General features: G+C 41.3%; 1 protein-coding gene across 20 annotated transcripts in view; it reads left to right on the top strand.

Annotated features, from left to right (window-relative positions):
• UNC13B (unc-13 homolog B) overlaps nucleotides 1-16,894 on the top strand; it is a 225,204-nt gene that overhangs the window by 141,098 nt on the left and 67,212 nt on the right. For all 20 annotated transcript variants that reach the window (XM_030003613.2, XM_030003611.2, XM_030003607.2 and 17 more), the window contains 2 exons: nucleotides 8,065-8,292; nucleotides 8,600-8,741. In XM_030003613.2, the coding sequence (XP_029859473.1) occupies nucleotides 8,065-8,292; nucleotides 8,600-8,741 (370 nt within the window). The remainder of the gene's footprint in view (nucleotides 1-8,064; nucleotides 8,293-8,599; nucleotides 8,742-16,894) is intronic.

Raw genomic sequence — 16,894 nt, 5'->3', positions numbered from 1 at the left:
GCAGCTTGATGGACGAAGTCTAAGGAATCAGAAAAGTTTGTGAAGTATAAACAGATTTATTGCAAATCCGTGTCAGCGATTATAGGAATATAAAGAGTCAGAGCTTTTATCTGCCTCAGGCTCTAGTTGTTTGGGAAAGCCAGGCTGGATGATCCAGCAAGGGATATCAGGGAATCACAGGTCACCTGTTTTTGCTTATGGCTTATCTTAACACCCCAAATGGACCTTGCTTATGCTTGTATTTTTGATGTGTGCAGAGTTTTAAATCAGTCATAGTTAGGACTGTGGCTATTTGCAATGGCTTATTTGTCAGATACAGCTGATACTGGTGAAACATCTCTGTTCCTCAGTTGCTTAGCATTTCTACATTTGTCTTTGAGGGTTGCAAGGTGATCTTTACAGTTTATAGCATTTGAGCAATTCTATCATTGACACCTTGGCTTTGTTGCGACCTTCTTGTGACTAAGCAAAGAAGTGCTGTGTTGCATTTGGTTCAAGAGAATGTAGTTAAGTTATAATTCAGTTTTCTGACACAACCTGATGTAGAGGGTCAGTTAGACTGCGGATAACTTTGTTTCTGGAGTTCACCAGAACCCTCTACTAACTGGTGATTTTCAGTATTTGAGATGAAAAGCTGCTGATATGCACATCCAGCCTTGATTCAGATATATGTGCATGATATTATAATGTTGCAATGGAGTTGTGATATCTCAGTATGGGGAAAATGCTGTGGAGAGCAGAGGAAAATCAGGTTCACACGAGCAGCAGCAAAGAAACAGGCACAAAGTACTGAGCAGAGGTCATGAAGTTAAAAACAATTGAAGAAAAACTAAATTTAAGAAACAGCTAATGACTAAAAGGAAATATATTCCTGCAGAGGACAGCTGTGGCTATCCATGTGCAAGAAGGGAGACTTCAGACTGGGGTGGGTACTGGAGAGAGTTCAATGGTAATGAGGAAAATATGAGAATGTCCCGAGACAGGATGGTATGAGTTTGTTAATCTTTCAGAAGAGAGGCTTGGCAGTGTGGGGCAGGAGGACAGGAATGATGCTCTTTCAAAAAAAGTAAAAAAAGCCATACTAGGTCTGCCCCAATAGAATGTTTCTAAAGGGATGTTGTGGAGCCCAAGGCAGAGGTGTGAGACATGGGCATGTAGAGCTCCTATGACTCTGGCTTACTCTTACAGTTTACAGCTATCCGTGGCCTAAAGCCTTTCAGAGCAGTAGATTCTATGTTTAATAGCTGGCAGCGATGGCTCTGTGAATTGGTTTAATCCTTGTTTGAACCTCTTTATGCCTGAACTGTGTTGGGGAAGAGGGAGATAAGCAGCAAGGAGGAAGATGGTCTGTTTAAGCTTGCTATTTACAAAAGAAATAATGGAATAAATTTGCTGTAAGAAAATTAAAGGTGGAAGTAGAAGACAACTTCAGTGATGAGAACAGGGAGTCTCTGGAACAGCCTCTGAAGGATAACCATGGTGGCAGGTTTTCTAATCTCTGCTGGGAATTAAATAAGTTCATGCAATGGGCTGTGGGATGTGATGATGGCAATAGTCTGCGCTTTTCTATGGAATAGAACTAACAACTGGAAACGACTATACTTTTCATATATGGCAAAGCATTAGATAAGAACTTGTTCTTTTATTCATGTGATTGCAGATGTTTGCTTTGCACATTTCCTTTCAAAATGTAAACATGAGATACTTCAGCATGCAGAGTTAAAGAAACAGCGGAAACCACTGAGGGTACACTGGGCTCAAAACTTGTGAAGCATGTAGAAATGTAAAACCTAACCAAACAAAAGCTTTACTTACTTTATTTGAAAAAGTTATTTGAAAGCTGCCCAGCATCAGAACAGGGAAGATACAGAGACTGTGAGCTGGGGCGTCTGTGGAGGTACCCACAGGCGGTGGTGGGTATCATTATCTGGGGTAGAGATGTAAAGGAAACTGAAGATGGCAATTGTATAATTAAATGACAGAGAAGTCAGAGGAAAGACAGTGCTGGGAGATTAAGAAGATGGTGGGGCCGATGTGTAGATGTGCTGCCGGGTTGGGAAAACAAATGTTATCAATACTAGAAATCTATCACAAGGCTTTTTCAGGCAACTGTGTTCTTTGCTTTGGCATGTTCATGCTGAAATCCTTCTAACTGAAACGCACCAGGCCAGAAGAAAATGAAAAAATTAAATTAATTATTATATATGTTTGAAGAACATAGGCTGTGCTTGAGGAATGAGAAACAGGGTTTCTGTGGGACAAGCAACAGTTTAGAGATCCAATAAATTCCAGACTGAACTTTCTTGTATACTGAAGTCATGAGGGATTTTTTCCTAACAGAAGCTTTATTGTTGCTGTTGGTAAAAAAATCCACCATTGTCAGGACATTTCTTGTCTGAGGTCTATTCAAGGCTTCCAGAAAATGTTGCATTGAAGTAAAATGAATTTTCAGGCTGGTCACAAATAGAGTTCCATTGTCTATGCCTTGAAATTTTGGGTAAACACCTGGGGTTTTATTCCTTAGAATCAGAATGTGCTGTTTGTTTATCTTCTGTCCATCAGTGCCTTTCTGGGGGAAGTAAAAGGATCTCTTTCCTCATGTCTATTAGCATTAAGTTTGGTTATTTCTTCTGAGGGTGTTTTTCTTACTGAGTTTCTTAAAAATGTGGAGGGTATCTGATACCATCAACAAAAGTGTGGGACTGCAGTGATGAAATGCTCAAAATTCAGCAATGCTTTGTTGCAATTTGAATCAAAATCCATTTGCAGACTGGTTCAGCAGGGCTGTTCCTTGAATTGGCAATGTCTGAAGTGCGGTAAACTGGAAAACAGTTGTGACGTGTGTACTGCAGCCATCTGGTTTATGGCTCTGTTGGCAGCACCAGGTTGTTTGTCTAAGGATGTTTCTCTATTGTAGGTACTTGGAAGATATTACTCTGATGATGGGGCACTTACCTTTTTATAATAAGCTCATAAATACTTGCTGAAGGGAAGATGCTCTCTTTTTAGCCTTCTGCTGTTCTTGGAAGTACTTGAAATCTCTGCTGCATGGGTACACTTTCTTTCTTACTTGGCTGAAGATGGATGGAGGGATGGTCTTTAAAACCCCTATAGCATGCAAAGCTTTTGGAAAAAGAGAGCTTTTCTCTCTTGCCCTGAGCACTGGTGTAGTACTAACTAAAATACAATGGGTTGGGCAATGTTGGTATCAAATGAAGAGTAAAGCTGAGAATGGGTGTATAGGATACCAAGGAATGGATGCAAGAAGTAAGCAGAATTACGAGGGAGTGGAAGGGAAGGATGTTATGCTAGCAAGATCCTGGTAAAAGGGACCTGTACAGTTCTGGGCTAGCATTTGAAAAGCCGCTTCTCCAAGTGTGTCTTCATTTTGGTTTTTTTTTTTTTGTAGTGATTCTCATCTAGTCCTCAGTAGATTACAGTTAAACCTGAGAAAAGAAATTGCCCTGGGAAATCAGAATCTGGTCCTCTGGAGATCTTGAAAATGATGAAATGAGATCTCAAGCTTCAGCCTACTGTTGAACATGAAATCTGTGTTGTGAGTGTGATTAGCCATATGTCTTTATTAGTGCTTCTTCATGGTGTGCTGGAGCAACAAACCTCAGAGGACTTCACAGGAGCTGTCAGGGCTGTGTTACTGAATGTCCTGCTTTTGGTACTGTTTTGGCTCCTGGGGTCTTGGTTCACCTCTGGAGTTGTACAGTGCTTTTTGACTCAGGACTTGAAGTCAGGTATGTTTGTTGCTTTTTGGATGTGAAACTTGTGTGTGTTGCACTCTGAATTCAGAGACTGCCAGTCCAGAGACTGGCTCAATGAGTGGACTGTTAGTGAGACCAATTAAGTCACTCTTGTGATAATCATCTTGGCTTCTGTGTTGAATGATGATTAGACACCATGGTGATGAATACTTGTTTGATCCCAGAATGCTATGTAGGAAAATATTTGCACAGAAGGAGGAAGAATACCTTTATCTGAAACTTGAATATCTATTTTAAGTTTCAGGAATATATAATTTCAAAGCATTATCCGCCTACTGAACAGCTGTCTCCTATCCTGCCAGTGTTGCTTTCTTGACTTTTTCTTGTTAAAGCATAGGATAACAGCACTGGTGGTTTACTAATAGCTGTATCAATACAATTCCCAATATAGAAATACTTGCTTTCTGTTTTCAGTCATAAATTCACTCATCATTCAGTCCTAGATAGGAAGAGAGAAGGAAAACCCAGTGCCATTTGTATGATACTGTGCACAGTACTTGTATATTCCCATGCCTTTTTATTGCCATTTACAGCGCTACTTCAAAAGCTATCCATTGGTCAAAACCCTCTTTTTGCAGCTGAATAAATATGATCCAAGTCCAACAGCAGGAAAAGCACCCTCTGCCATCAAGTCTAGTGACATCTTTGGGTTTATATCACATACATCATAGGTAATTAGTCTCCGAGTGGTTGTTTTGAAAACTCTGGTGTCTTTGTACCAACAAGCAGGTGTTAAAATTAAGAGTGTGTTGCTGAAACAGAGGGTTTGTCTGTTCTTTATTAGTCCGTATTGTTAAATAAGATGTCTGTCTGGTTCTGGCTTTTGCACTGCAGTTCAGGTGCAGCCTCTGCAGGGAGAGACAGACCTTTCCCAGGAAGGAATAATGGAGCCTTCTTACCTGGGCAAATTATCTGGGCAGAGTAGGGGAGCAGAGGTGAGGGATTTCCTTTGCATGTCAGGAGGCAGAGCCAAGCCTTAGAGGTGACTAAAGAGAGGGCTCTCTAGGGGTCTATGACATTGCTTGCACATCCTGCAACCCACATGCCCCGGACTGCTGGAAGCCTTGCAGAGGGAAAAATGCACCATGCAAGGTCTCTGGAGGTGGTGGCAATTTTAAACGTTTTTAACTAGAATTCCTCCACTTGCCCAAGTTTGCATTCTAAAGCATCATTTGATGCTCCTGGAGTGCTTGCATTAAGGCAGTGATACAGATCATGCCACCCCAGAACTGTGATAACTCTTGTCCCATCTCAGTGATGAACAGTGAAAGATTTATATTTGCAAGCTGCCTGGCTAGTAATTTATTTAGAAAATGGTTCTGAAATAGAGCACTCCGCTCATGCACAACATAAACTCTTAATGTTTGAATCTGGTTGTTAATTTCCTTAAAGTCAGAAAGGGCAGGGCAGGGTTGGTTTCTTTGGATCACAACAGATTTCAGAATTCCAGCTAGGAAAGGCAAATTGTTCGGTTTGGCCTTTCCCAATTTCCCAATAATTTTCTGTAGCTCTGCATATACTGCGTAGAGTCCACCTTCATCCCCAGAAGACCTAGTTCTGTTAAAGCTGAATAGCATTTCTTATCTGAAGTTCAAAGTATAGCCCCTGGTATCATTTCGGTTTCATATTCCTTTAATAAATGTTGGCTCTACAGCTGGATGATTGCCTGATACAAGACATCAATTTGGGTGGTGCTAGTTCTTCATCATTGGTGAGTAGAGACAGCAGGGACTGCATAATTAATTCCAGTATTTTGATTTTATTTCATCTTAAGCCAACAATAGGAAACTCTGAGACAGAGGCATTTTATTGTACTAAATGAAATACTGAACATCAAGCCTCTAGCAAGTAAAATGAAAAAATAATCAGGTAATGCGAAGTTATGGCTTGTTTTATACCCAGATCTTGAATAGCATGCCTTGGTATGCAGTGTCCTTAATGAAATTCTGAAACTTCAGCAGTCACAGTGTGTTCCAAACTATGTTTTTATTCTTTTTGGTTTGGATGGTGGAAGTTATAATTGAGTTTTGTTTCTTTATTGAAGTGAATTTAGTAACGGTGAAAGACATTAGATTGAAGGCCCTAGAAATGGATGTCTTTAGGCAGCATTAGTCACTGGGCACCCTGTCGAGCCTGCTAACAAGGTTGCCTGTTATGTTGTACTGCTGGGGGTCCTTTATGTGTGTGTATTCATAGAACTTTATTCATATTTGGTCACTACCTGCTGAAACTGTTTCATATGCAAAACTGTAATGCCTTATATTAAAGGTGCTCCAGGTAGCATATTTGCCCACTTCTTCCAGAAGAAAACAGTTTTGTGTATCTTTGTGATTGATGGCTCCCTTTGCACACACTTGCACCTGCTTTAATACATGTTTTTAAGGTAATTTAATATTTGGTGAACACCTGGATGAAGATAATTTTTCTAGGACAAAGCTTACTTTAATTAAACTATCCCAGAGAAGAAAAACAAGCAAAAGTATATTAAACTAAACAGAAATATTATGATTTAATGTGTTCACAGGACTTTTGTACTGGTTTAACTTAATCTGATTTAAGATCATAACGTGAAATTGTTTCAGACTGCATGTAGAGAGACTGTGTGCAATCTTGGGTTCCTGCTTTTCATTTCACACCCAGGTTTGTCTGCCCTGTTAGCTCGTGCCAGTCCTTTCATTAACATACACCTCACATCTGACACAATAGTCAGTGGCTGAATTTTGACAGCAAACATAACTGTCAAAATTGAGTAGGCTGTAGTTGGTTGTGGGAGAATTCTTATCTCATAGTTACATGAATTTTTAAGTTTTGTAAGAGGTGTGCAAGTGACCAGAGGCCTCTGTTTTTCCAGATACAGTTGAATACCTATGTAGTACAGACCTTATGCCTGGCTCTTGTGTATCCAGCTACTGGTTACTGGTACTAGTGCCCCATGCTTATGGTGGCCCAAGTTTTTAACTATTGAATTTCCTACCTTATAGGTATTTGTTATAGTTACTATGCCTATGTGATTCGAAGAATGGATTATTTGAGTTGTCTGCTTACGAGCTGATAAAATAGAGTGAGATCCAGAGAGACACTTTGGATGCCCTCCAGCTTGATGCCTGATCCAAATAGGGTGGTTTCAGGCAGAATGGGATATAGATTGTTGTCCTAGTTTCAGCTGGGATAGAGTTAACTGTCTTCCTAGTAGCTGGTACAGTGCTATGTTTTGAGTTCAGTATGTGAAGAATGTTGATAACACACTGATGTTTTCGGTTGTTGCTAGTAGTGTTTAGACTAATGTCAAGGATTTTTCAGCTTCTCATGCCCAGCCAGCGAGAAAGCTGGAGGGGCACAAGAAGTTGGCACAGGACACAGCCAGGGCAGCTGACCCAAACTGGCCAACAGGGTATTCCATACCATGTGACGTCCCATCCAATATAGGAACTGGGAAGCGGGGGACGGGGAATTGCTGCTCGGGGACTAGCTGGGTGCCGATCGGTGGGTGGTGAGCAATTGCACTGCGCATCATTTGTACATTCCAATCCTTTCATTATTGCTGTTGTCATTTTATTAGTGTTATCATTATCATTATTCGTTTCTTCTTTTCTGTTCTATTAAACTGTTCTTATCTCAACCCGTGGGTTTTGCTTCTTTTTCCCGATTTTCTCCCCCATCCCACTGGGTGGGGGGGTAGTGAGTGAGCGGCTGCGTGGTGCTTAGTTGCTGGCTGGGGTTAAACCACGACAATTGTGCAGTGACTCTGTGCTGCATGGGGAGTCGTGTGGCACACATCAGTAGGAAATGCTGACCATGTCGGCCCATCTGAACTTCTGCTCTTCCGTGGTGCTGAGGTGCAGCATTGAGACAAGCTCATAAATACTCTTTGTAATGGAGGTCCTATATGTCCTCTTCTTAGCACTTGCCTAAGCAGGGATTTATTTATTCAAAGCAAGGTGATAAGAGGAGGGGGCACGTTGATGTCCATTGTTAAAGAAGGAACCTTGTTTCTGGGTCTTCCTCAGCTCCAAGGATATTATACTCAGGCCTGTTGTCAGGAGAGCAACCCGGTCCCCGGTTATAGAGGAATCCAGGCACTCCCCTTCCATTATCCCCTCCCAGCTCTGAGTGGTACATATTTTCTTCTGTGTATGTTGAAATGGGGGGCTTCCGACTGTAAAAGTCGATAGCAACAGCCATCATGTGGAGGGTAACTCATGGCTTTGATCCTGCTGTCCAGATTCAGTGAAACATGATTTTGTGTTTGTCTGTTTCTGATGAGCATTGTGTACTTTCTGGTGCACAGGAGCAGCAGAGAAGAGCTCAAAGCATGGAGCTGAAGACCGCACCCAGAATTTCATCATGGCAATGAAGGATCGCATGAAAATCCGGGAGCGGAACAAGCCAGAGATCTTTGACTTGATCAGAGATGTGTTCTGTGAGAGCAAATTGACACATGCTCAGCAGATGAAGACAGTGAAGCAGAGCGTGCTTGATGGCACCTCAAAATGGTCAGCAAAGATCACAATCACAGGTGAGTGAGGGAGGCATGGGTTCTCTTGGTCTCGCTTGGGAGCCTAAGGTAAGAGAGCTGGTGTGAAGCTGAGAGAACAGAGAGGAAGGAGTTCTCTGACCTGTGACTCTTTCTGGTCAGTGTCCAGGTAGCAGGTGGAGATACTCCTATGCCAGGCACTGTAGTGCATCACAAGCTGAGGCTCATCAGAAGAGCTCTCATGAGTGATATTCCTGTTTCTCTGGCCATTCTGAGCTGCTGCTTCATGGGGTGTGTGGACACATTGTCTTATTTCATGGTGGTGGTAACCCTTCTCTTTTCCTTCCAGTGGTGTGTGCTCAGGGTCTGCAGGCCAAAGACAAGACTGGGTCCAGTGATCCATATGTAACCGTTCAAGTGGGTAAAACAAAGAAGAGGACAAAAACGATTTTTGGGAATCTGAACCCTGTATGGGAAGAGAAGTTTTATTTGTAAGTGCTCTTACAAGGACTCTTAGCCCCATTTTGCTTGTTTGTATGATCTGTGCTTCGACAGCTATGTCTCCTCTGTCAGTATGCATTCCCACATCACCTGTAATGTATGATGGTTTTATTTCTGCTCAGCATTGCGTGTGTGCTTCTGGAGGATTGATGTCTTAATGTATATAGTGCACACCTGTTCATCTCATCTGTCCTGCTTGTGCATATATATAAATTGTCTGCTCTGTGAACACTTTTATACTGATGTTTTTAGAGAAAGCTAAAGAGAAAGAAAAATCTTTAACTGGGCTACTTTTGTTCCTGAGTAATAGACATAACTTCCAAAATTCTTTGTAATATGAAAGAGTAAAGTTTGTATAAAAGACTAAGCAAAGTTCCCATGATCTATTGCTGTGACCTGCTCCTGGTGTTTGACTAACAAAGGTTAAAGGTAGTTAGTTGTCTGTCACTTGTCTGTGGTGCTACCAGTCTCCCCTTTTAGTTCTGAAAAATCAATGTTAACAATAACTTGAGGGATTATCTGCTTTCAAGATGAGCAATGTATCCGTGTCTGAATTGAAAGCAAAGGCTGGAGGCACAGTTCTTTAGATAACAACTCTTCTCAGAAGGCGGAAGAATGCTTTTATAGAATAAGTAAACAGTACCCTCAATTTATCATTGAACATGTTATAAAACAAAATGGGGACATTAAAACCAGCAAGCGTTTTCTGAATATTCTGGATGATCTCATTCAACCTCAAACATCTTTATTTCCTTTAATGTGTAAGCTCTGCCTTTGTACCTTCTCTGTCTTTCCTTTTTTTTCTTTCCTGTTTTATCCTAAACTGCTTGGGGGGAGCTCTCTTTGCAAACTGAAATTTGTTTGTGTTTTAAAATCAGGCTTATATCAGCCCAGCTTTGTCTTTACAATGCACAGTACAAACAAAATTATTTTTAAAGTAGTTTTGAGCTACTCATTAACATCAGAAAAATCTTGGTACTATTTTGAGCGAGTAAGCCCTTAGCTTTATTCTTAGTTTAATCCAAGGTAACATTACTGCTTGGTAAGTAGTAAGTATGCTTAGGTGCCATTTGGATAACTCTAGTCACAATAGCAATAAGTCTGTGTGGGAGCCTTAAGGACCTTGATTTACCATGCCAAGTAGTTACCATGGTATTTGCAGTGTGTTCCCCTCTAATTTTAGGAGCTTCAACAAATACTGTGTTTAAAGATAGATAGCACAACGTGATAAATGTCACAGTTTTAACGGTGCCACTGTTTAGATTTTATCGCCATGTCTGTGATTCAGCAGATAATATGCTGTTGGGCATTAAAGTTGATGCTACTTTCTATCTTGCCTATGTCTAGGTGGTTGTTTTAATTGCCATGGAATAGGGAGAGGAGATGAAGGAAATGAGCACAGTGTCCAGATCGATGGCAGGAGATCATTCAGTACTGGAAACAATGTGTCATTTCATTAGTAGATGTCAAAGCTCACCTTACGCTGGACAAGGAGACAGTTATTTAGAAGTGTATGCAGCACAGGTCTTTTACACGCCCATCTTCTTTTTTTGCATTTATGGATCTTTTTTCAGCTTACAACTCTTAAAATTTCTGAAATTTTCTACCCCATAATCAAATAGAAATTTAAATCCACATATGCAGGCCAAAAATACCCATTACATGCCAGGTTTTTTAGAAGAAATTGTGAGGGCAATCAAGAGATTGTCAAATTTAAAGGGTTGTGGGGGAGCAGGTGTGTTTGTTTCTTAGGATGAAGTTAATTTGTTATAGTGAGAGAAAGGTGTGCTGGTAGTTATTGAAAGCCTACCTTGCAGTAGACATATGAAAAGTTTGGTGTCAAAATGCTTAAACATTTCAACGGGCGCAAGATACGTGAGTAGAGAGAGGTCAGGTCAGTAACTAATGTGTGTGTCAGCAATTGCTGTTCCTTTTCTGTTTTGCTTGGTGGACAGACTTGTTGGTAGCTGGTGTTCATTAGGTGTCTTGTATATGATCACAATTCCGATGTCTTTTCAAAGGTTGGATATAAAGCCAGAAATCTGTGTGCATCAGTCATTATAATTATAGCGTTGTTATTGTAATCTGTAGCATGAATTGAGGCAGACTACGTACAGCTGAGTGATATAATTCCTCCTACAGACTCAGTAAAGTTTATTAAAAGGAGCTTAAACAAGTTTTAAAATTTTTAAGGCTGCAGTAGCATATTTCAAGTAGTTTTTCTGTGCTTACTTACATTGATAGATGGAAAAGTATGTTAACTTAAATAGCTCTCCTTAAATATGACTTTGTTCCTTTTCTGTGTCTTTTCAGAAAAAAATGTTCTGGTAGGCTTGACCCAATTTGGAAGTCCAGATTTAGAACTGTATTTTGGAAAAGGCAAGGTTGAAAACACTCTGGGTTTCCATTATAACTGCTATTTAGGTCATTACTAGCCTGTGTCACTGTAGGCATCATCTTAGATTAATGACCAGTTCTTGGAGCATATTCATGTTGTCTGAGCAAGTGATTTGCAGGTCCTGTTTCTTTCCAAAAATTATCTCTTTGTATATTTACATCTTTAGGAAATGTATTGTTACAGAGAGATTTTTGTATCTTTCATTGGAGGTTGAAAATATAAGGAGTTGATCTTTCTCCTCAGATCAAAGTTTTGCAGGCTCAATGCAGAAACTCTGCATATATGGTGCTTGTCAGGATGAAGCTTGAAGGGGGACTCCAGCTGTTGCTGTGATCCAGAAATGTTGTTCTGTGAGCATGCTCTAAGGAAGCCCTGCTTCCCTTGGCTTTACATCCCATTACCCTTCTACAGTAATCCCCAATCCCTTTCCTATGGTTATGATGAGCAGGCTTATGGGTAGCCTCCTTCATTTGCCATGTACATTTCTCCTCGGTGCCCTCAAGTCTCCTCCCTTGCCCTTAACTCTGGGTGGACAGAAGGCAGCACATGTCCTGCCTGCAGTTGGTTCTGAGTTATCTGGATCGGTAGGCATACGAGAGCCAGGTGGCTGCAGACTTTCCAGGGATGGCAGCTGGTATGGGTTTCTCTTTTCCATCTAGCTGTAACTTGTTCACAAAATTTGTTGGAACATATATCTTTCATAGCAAGTCTGCGTAATTCTCATTTCCTTAGGAAACAGCCCAGTAATATTAGAGGGAAGATATTTTTGCACTATTGAATGCAATTAGAACAAGACATTAATTCCCCATTTAGACGTGGTTTAGACTGTCAGTAGAAAATACAGGCAGGCTTCCTAGAATCTTTTTTTATAAAAGCTGAAGCTGAGCATCCATTTGAATGGGTTACAATAGCAGACAGTGTTTAGGAGAATGAACTTGACCTCAGGACAGAATTTCCGTTTTAAAGGGAGAGCTCTGAGTGTACTTGGAATCTGCTAGTCCATACCTTTATTCAGGAAGAGCCCCAGTCTTTAACAACTGTGAACACTAGAAGTTACTGGATTCAGACAGGACGTTGCTGTTTTTCCTGGCCTAGGCACAAAATGACTCGTTCATTTTACAGTAATATCCCCTTGAAAGTTGTATGGTCTGAGTACAGCTGTGTCTGAAGCTTTGAATGGTGGGTGTCAAATCATTGCCTGGAACAGATTATGTTGTCACTGAACAGTTTGCAATAGGCATGTTTATTCTCTCTCACTGCAGAAGAGTAACTGAGTTAAAATAAATGCAGTGCTTCCTGCTAGCAGATAATCAATATTTTACTAGGACATGCAGAACCCCACATGATACACATTCCTGCTAATACTTTGGGAATGGTGCTATTGCATAGCTAACCACTGGGTTGTCACCCAAAAGCTTCTCTTCAGTTCCACAAGTTTCCTTTCAGCTGCTGAACTTGTTATCAAGCTCAGCATCTTTTAGTTATCTCTGTGGTTATATGTGACTGTTCCAGAGCTGTATTTTAGACTTCCCTTTCTTGCTTTCTTTATTCTCCAGGTACTGCAGATACTGCAACTGGCACTCTGATAAAATTCAACTTGTTTCCCTGCTCAGTTACCAATGTGAAACTTAAATTTGAACGCAGTTGATGCCTTGTGGCAAGCACCTGTTGGGAAGCTGAGTTAATGTAGCTAAGAATGTAATGCTCAGAATCACTTTATCTGCTCTTTGTAGTTAGGAGAGCTGCACCATTAATTTGTCAGTTGGTGTTGTAGCATTGGGTAACAGCAAAACGATTGTACTTGTTCCCCTAAGAAAAAAGCTTTGTGCTAGTAAGAACAGAAGACTCATTTCTTTGTTCTTAGGCTGCACAGCTGCATCTCAGGGCATAGTATTGTGCTGTCATGCTTAACTTCTAAGCTACTAAGGATTTTAGCTTCGTTCTCTTACCACTCTGATTTTGCCTTCAGTGTTTTCTCCACTGTCCTTTTTTCTCCCTAATAGAGAATACTTGGCATTGTTTAAAAATTAACCTGTCCTGAGAAGTTTTGTGCCTTCCATTCCCATTGAGGTTGGCCACAACAGAGCTGCCAGTTGGACCCTGCTGTGTCAAGAGACTTTATTTGAACTACATCCAAACCTTCCTGCTTTTTCAGCCAGACCATTTCCCATAGACAGCTTTTTTTCCCGCTCCCTCTGTGTGTGTTGTTCTAACTCTTTACTGGACTTTCTCATAGTGGTTGCTACAACTACTCCTTCCTTTGTTATTTTCCAGAAAATCACTTTGCTTTTTGTTGAAGCTTTGCACCTCAGAAGCAAAACTTCCCTCCTAAAATTACCACAGGTCCTGAAGTCTTTCTGATCTGTTCTCTCCTGTGCATTTTCCCACCTCCTGCTCTCTCATCCATTATTTCTGCAAGCAGCTCTGCACTTTCTTGCTTTCTCTACCATTGCATGAAATGTCCCCTGCGCTGGACTGTGAAACTTTACAGGCCCTTGTTGAGAGCTGCATCTGCCATGGTGCAGAAGGGAAGCTGCTCACAGAATATGGCTGTATATTCACTAGACTCTTTGAACCATAAATATTTTTTTAGTATCAAAACACAACAAAACTACTTAATTCTGGGCTTGACCTACTTTTAAATCTGCAAAATATTGTTGCTTCCTCTGCTCCCTCACTTCCATTGTTCATTCTTGCTACATCTACTTGTTGCTTTTTGTCTTTATTAACCCTCTCAGCTTTACAAGGCAGGGGCTGTCTTCCACTCTGAGAGCTGCCAAGCCCAGTGGAGTCCTGGCTGCATTTGAGGCCTCTGGACTCTCTTGTTCTTCAGGCAGAAAATACAAGAAAACAACATAATTTAAGGAAACATCTTTAGGTAAAATGCGCATGTGGGGTGATAGGGTCATGTTGGCATCCCACCTCTCGAGTCTGCACGGTGGATGCATTCTAGAGATGCACAGTCTAGGTCTCACTGCAGCAGTAGTGGAATGAAACTGAGGGCCTGGTGAGTCCTGCGGGCTTAATGTGTTGGTAACACCTTTCTTGAGATGAGAAATTGATTGGGAAGAAATGTCCATGCGGGTGTGATTCATATGGACCTTCACCCCTATGGTTATTTACCAGAATCTGTTTGTCTTCATCAATGTAGGTTCACCAACATGAGCTAATGGTGTCAGAAGGTTATAGGTTTTCAATTTGGTACTCTCCATGTTTTAAACTTATGATCTTTAGTGTGGGTAAAGATCATTTTGTGAACTGCTGGACACATGGTTTTATAGGTATACCTTTGTATCTCTTATGGCAGAGTTTTTGCAAATTGTCAGTGTTGCCACAACTTAACAAGGCTTATGACTTTGGCTTTAGCATTCCTGTGGAGGTTAAGTAACAGTCCTGCAAATGTTGTTAGCACAAGCAGCAAAGGATAAGCAAATTCAGCACAAATGTAATTGGTTTTTTTTTTCTTCAAAGTATGAATCATTGGCCCAAAAGTGGTGTTCTGGTCATTTTTAGACACTTCTCCTTTTTCTTTCTGTCCACTTTTTGGAGGAGACAAGGCACATGGAGTGCTCTGTCCCAGACCCCTGACATTATCTGAGCCAATTTGGGCCAACCTTTACAGATGGGCAGAGGTCTCGGAACTAAGAATCACTTTCTACAATTTTTTTGAGGAAGTTGGAGTTAGATTAGAAGGATACAAATTGCTAACTTCATCGTAGGAGGCACTACAGTGTAAATTCAGCAGTTGCCTATTCTGTTTAGCCACCAATATACCAATTAGCGTGTGTGTGGGCATGTCACTCTGTGTGCAGACCAGAATTAGCTACAGCTTCGTGTGCTCACATGCTTCCCCTCAGCCCAGTTGCGAGCTGGGCATGGGATGAGGCCAGTGTATTTACAGTGCAGGGGACGTGTGTGGGGAGCTGATGGTTCGGGGTTGGGTAAGGCCAAAGGATAATGTGGCAGAAGAGTTGGAGGTAGAGAGTAGGGTAGAGAGCAAGTCAGCAGAATCAGGCTCAGCTGCTTCCTTCCACTGCTCCTGCAACCACTGGCTTCAGGCAGAAAAACTTCATGGAAAAAATTCACAATATATTTGATTTGACTTACTTTTCTTAAAGATTTGGTGTGCTGTTTCTTGAAAATGTTACTTTATTTGGTCACCTGAAGTGTAAAAGTAAGTTCTTTATAAAAATGGCACCACTGCAAACATCAGGACAGTATGGATACAAAAGAAAGAAACAATTTCTGAGCCATGTGCAGAGGGAACTTTGTTTCCAGTCTCTTGCACTCTGAAATGGGCCTAAAAGCATTTGGTAGTTTATTCCTTGCAATGGGGTCACACAGTGTTTTTTCTCTCTGCATCCTCTTGGGAAAGCTGTGGGAGCTCAGCTGTGGGAGACTGAACAGACATATGTGTGCACACAGTGAAATCAAGCTTCATAAAAATGTAGCAGGAAGTGGGGCAGGCATCTTTAGAAATGTGCCAGCTCCTGTATTAATGAAGGGGAAAGTTTCTAGCAGCAGAGCTTGTTAGCCACAGTCTTACAGAATAGTGTTGCTGTCACAAATTGAAAGGTATTTCTCATTAATTAGGAAGCCTATTATCAGTCAACAAGCCCAAGTCCCCCAGTATCATGGTTCTGTTTTGGGGTGCTCTCTGGAAGGTGGGTGTTGACACAGCTGTCTTGCTTCACTGAAAGCAAGGGCTGTGGTTCCCACAGACTTAGATGGTGATGTTTTACAGGTAAGCCACCAGCTCAAGGCTTTCAGCTGCTGTGAGTGAGTGATAAGGCTCGCTCTCTGGCATGGGAGCAGTATAAGGAATATGAATTGAGCAGTCTCTTAAAAGCAACAGTGAAAGGTGTGGTTAATAGAAGCTTCAGTAGCTCAGTAGATGCTGATTTCTGACCATTGGTAGCAAAGAAACAAGGTCAAAGTGGTCCTAACAAAGAAGTGGTGTGCCAGAAGGTGAGGTCTCAAGAAGTCAGGAGCTAACTTGGTGGTGCTTTGTAAATGGCACTGTGGGCTAATCTGTGTTTTTAGGCATCCATGAAGTTCTAATCACTGAACCTCTATGGTACTGCCAGGATGTACATTAGTGGACTGTGTCAGGAACAGAGGATTTCTTTTACATGCTTATGCTGTGTTGCTGGTAGATATGGCAATGCACTCAGATAGATTTGAGAGCTGCAAAAAGCAGCAGTCCAAGTGTTCCCTGCTTGTGAACGCTTCCTGCATGGTTTTGTTGAAGGAAGACATCCTTGAAGTAGGGGAGGAAGGAAGAATAAAGGCAGGAAAGAAACATTGAACCTTCTTTCTTCTGAACTCTAAATACAGCTTTGATTGCACAGCAAAGGCAGGGAGCAGCGATGCTCTCTGCCCATGATCAGAACTGCATGGTATTGCCTCTAATTTTCTCCGTATAATTCTCAGCTATTCCTCTGTACTGGAAGAATCAGTAGGAGCTGCATGGATGTCTGTTAAGCAGTCCTGAATTACAATGGTGGCAATAGGAGCCCAAATGATTTCTTGGCAGAGAAAAAGCAAATACCAGTCACTGCCACATCTTATTGACCAGGCTTAGCACATCGCTTCTGACCCATTTCTTCCTTCTCCCTGTTGCTTAGCAACAGATGCAGCATGTTAATGTTAAAAAGGCTGGAAAACAGGCCTTCAGCAGAAGTTGCCCGTTTTCATAGGTTTTATTTCCTTGAGGGCAGACATTTGTAGTGGTTATAGTGAGTA

This window comes from Aquila chrysaetos, chromosome Z (assembly GCF_900496995.4).
Source record: "Aquila chrysaetos chrysaetos chromosome Z, bAquChr1.4, whole genome shotgun sequence".
Taxonomy (NCBI): Eukaryota; Metazoa; Chordata; class Aves; order Accipitriformes; family Accipitridae; genus Aquila; species Aquila chrysaetos.
The sequence above is the reverse complement of the archived record's forward strand: the minus strand, read 5'-3'. Positions and strand labels throughout refer to the sequence as shown.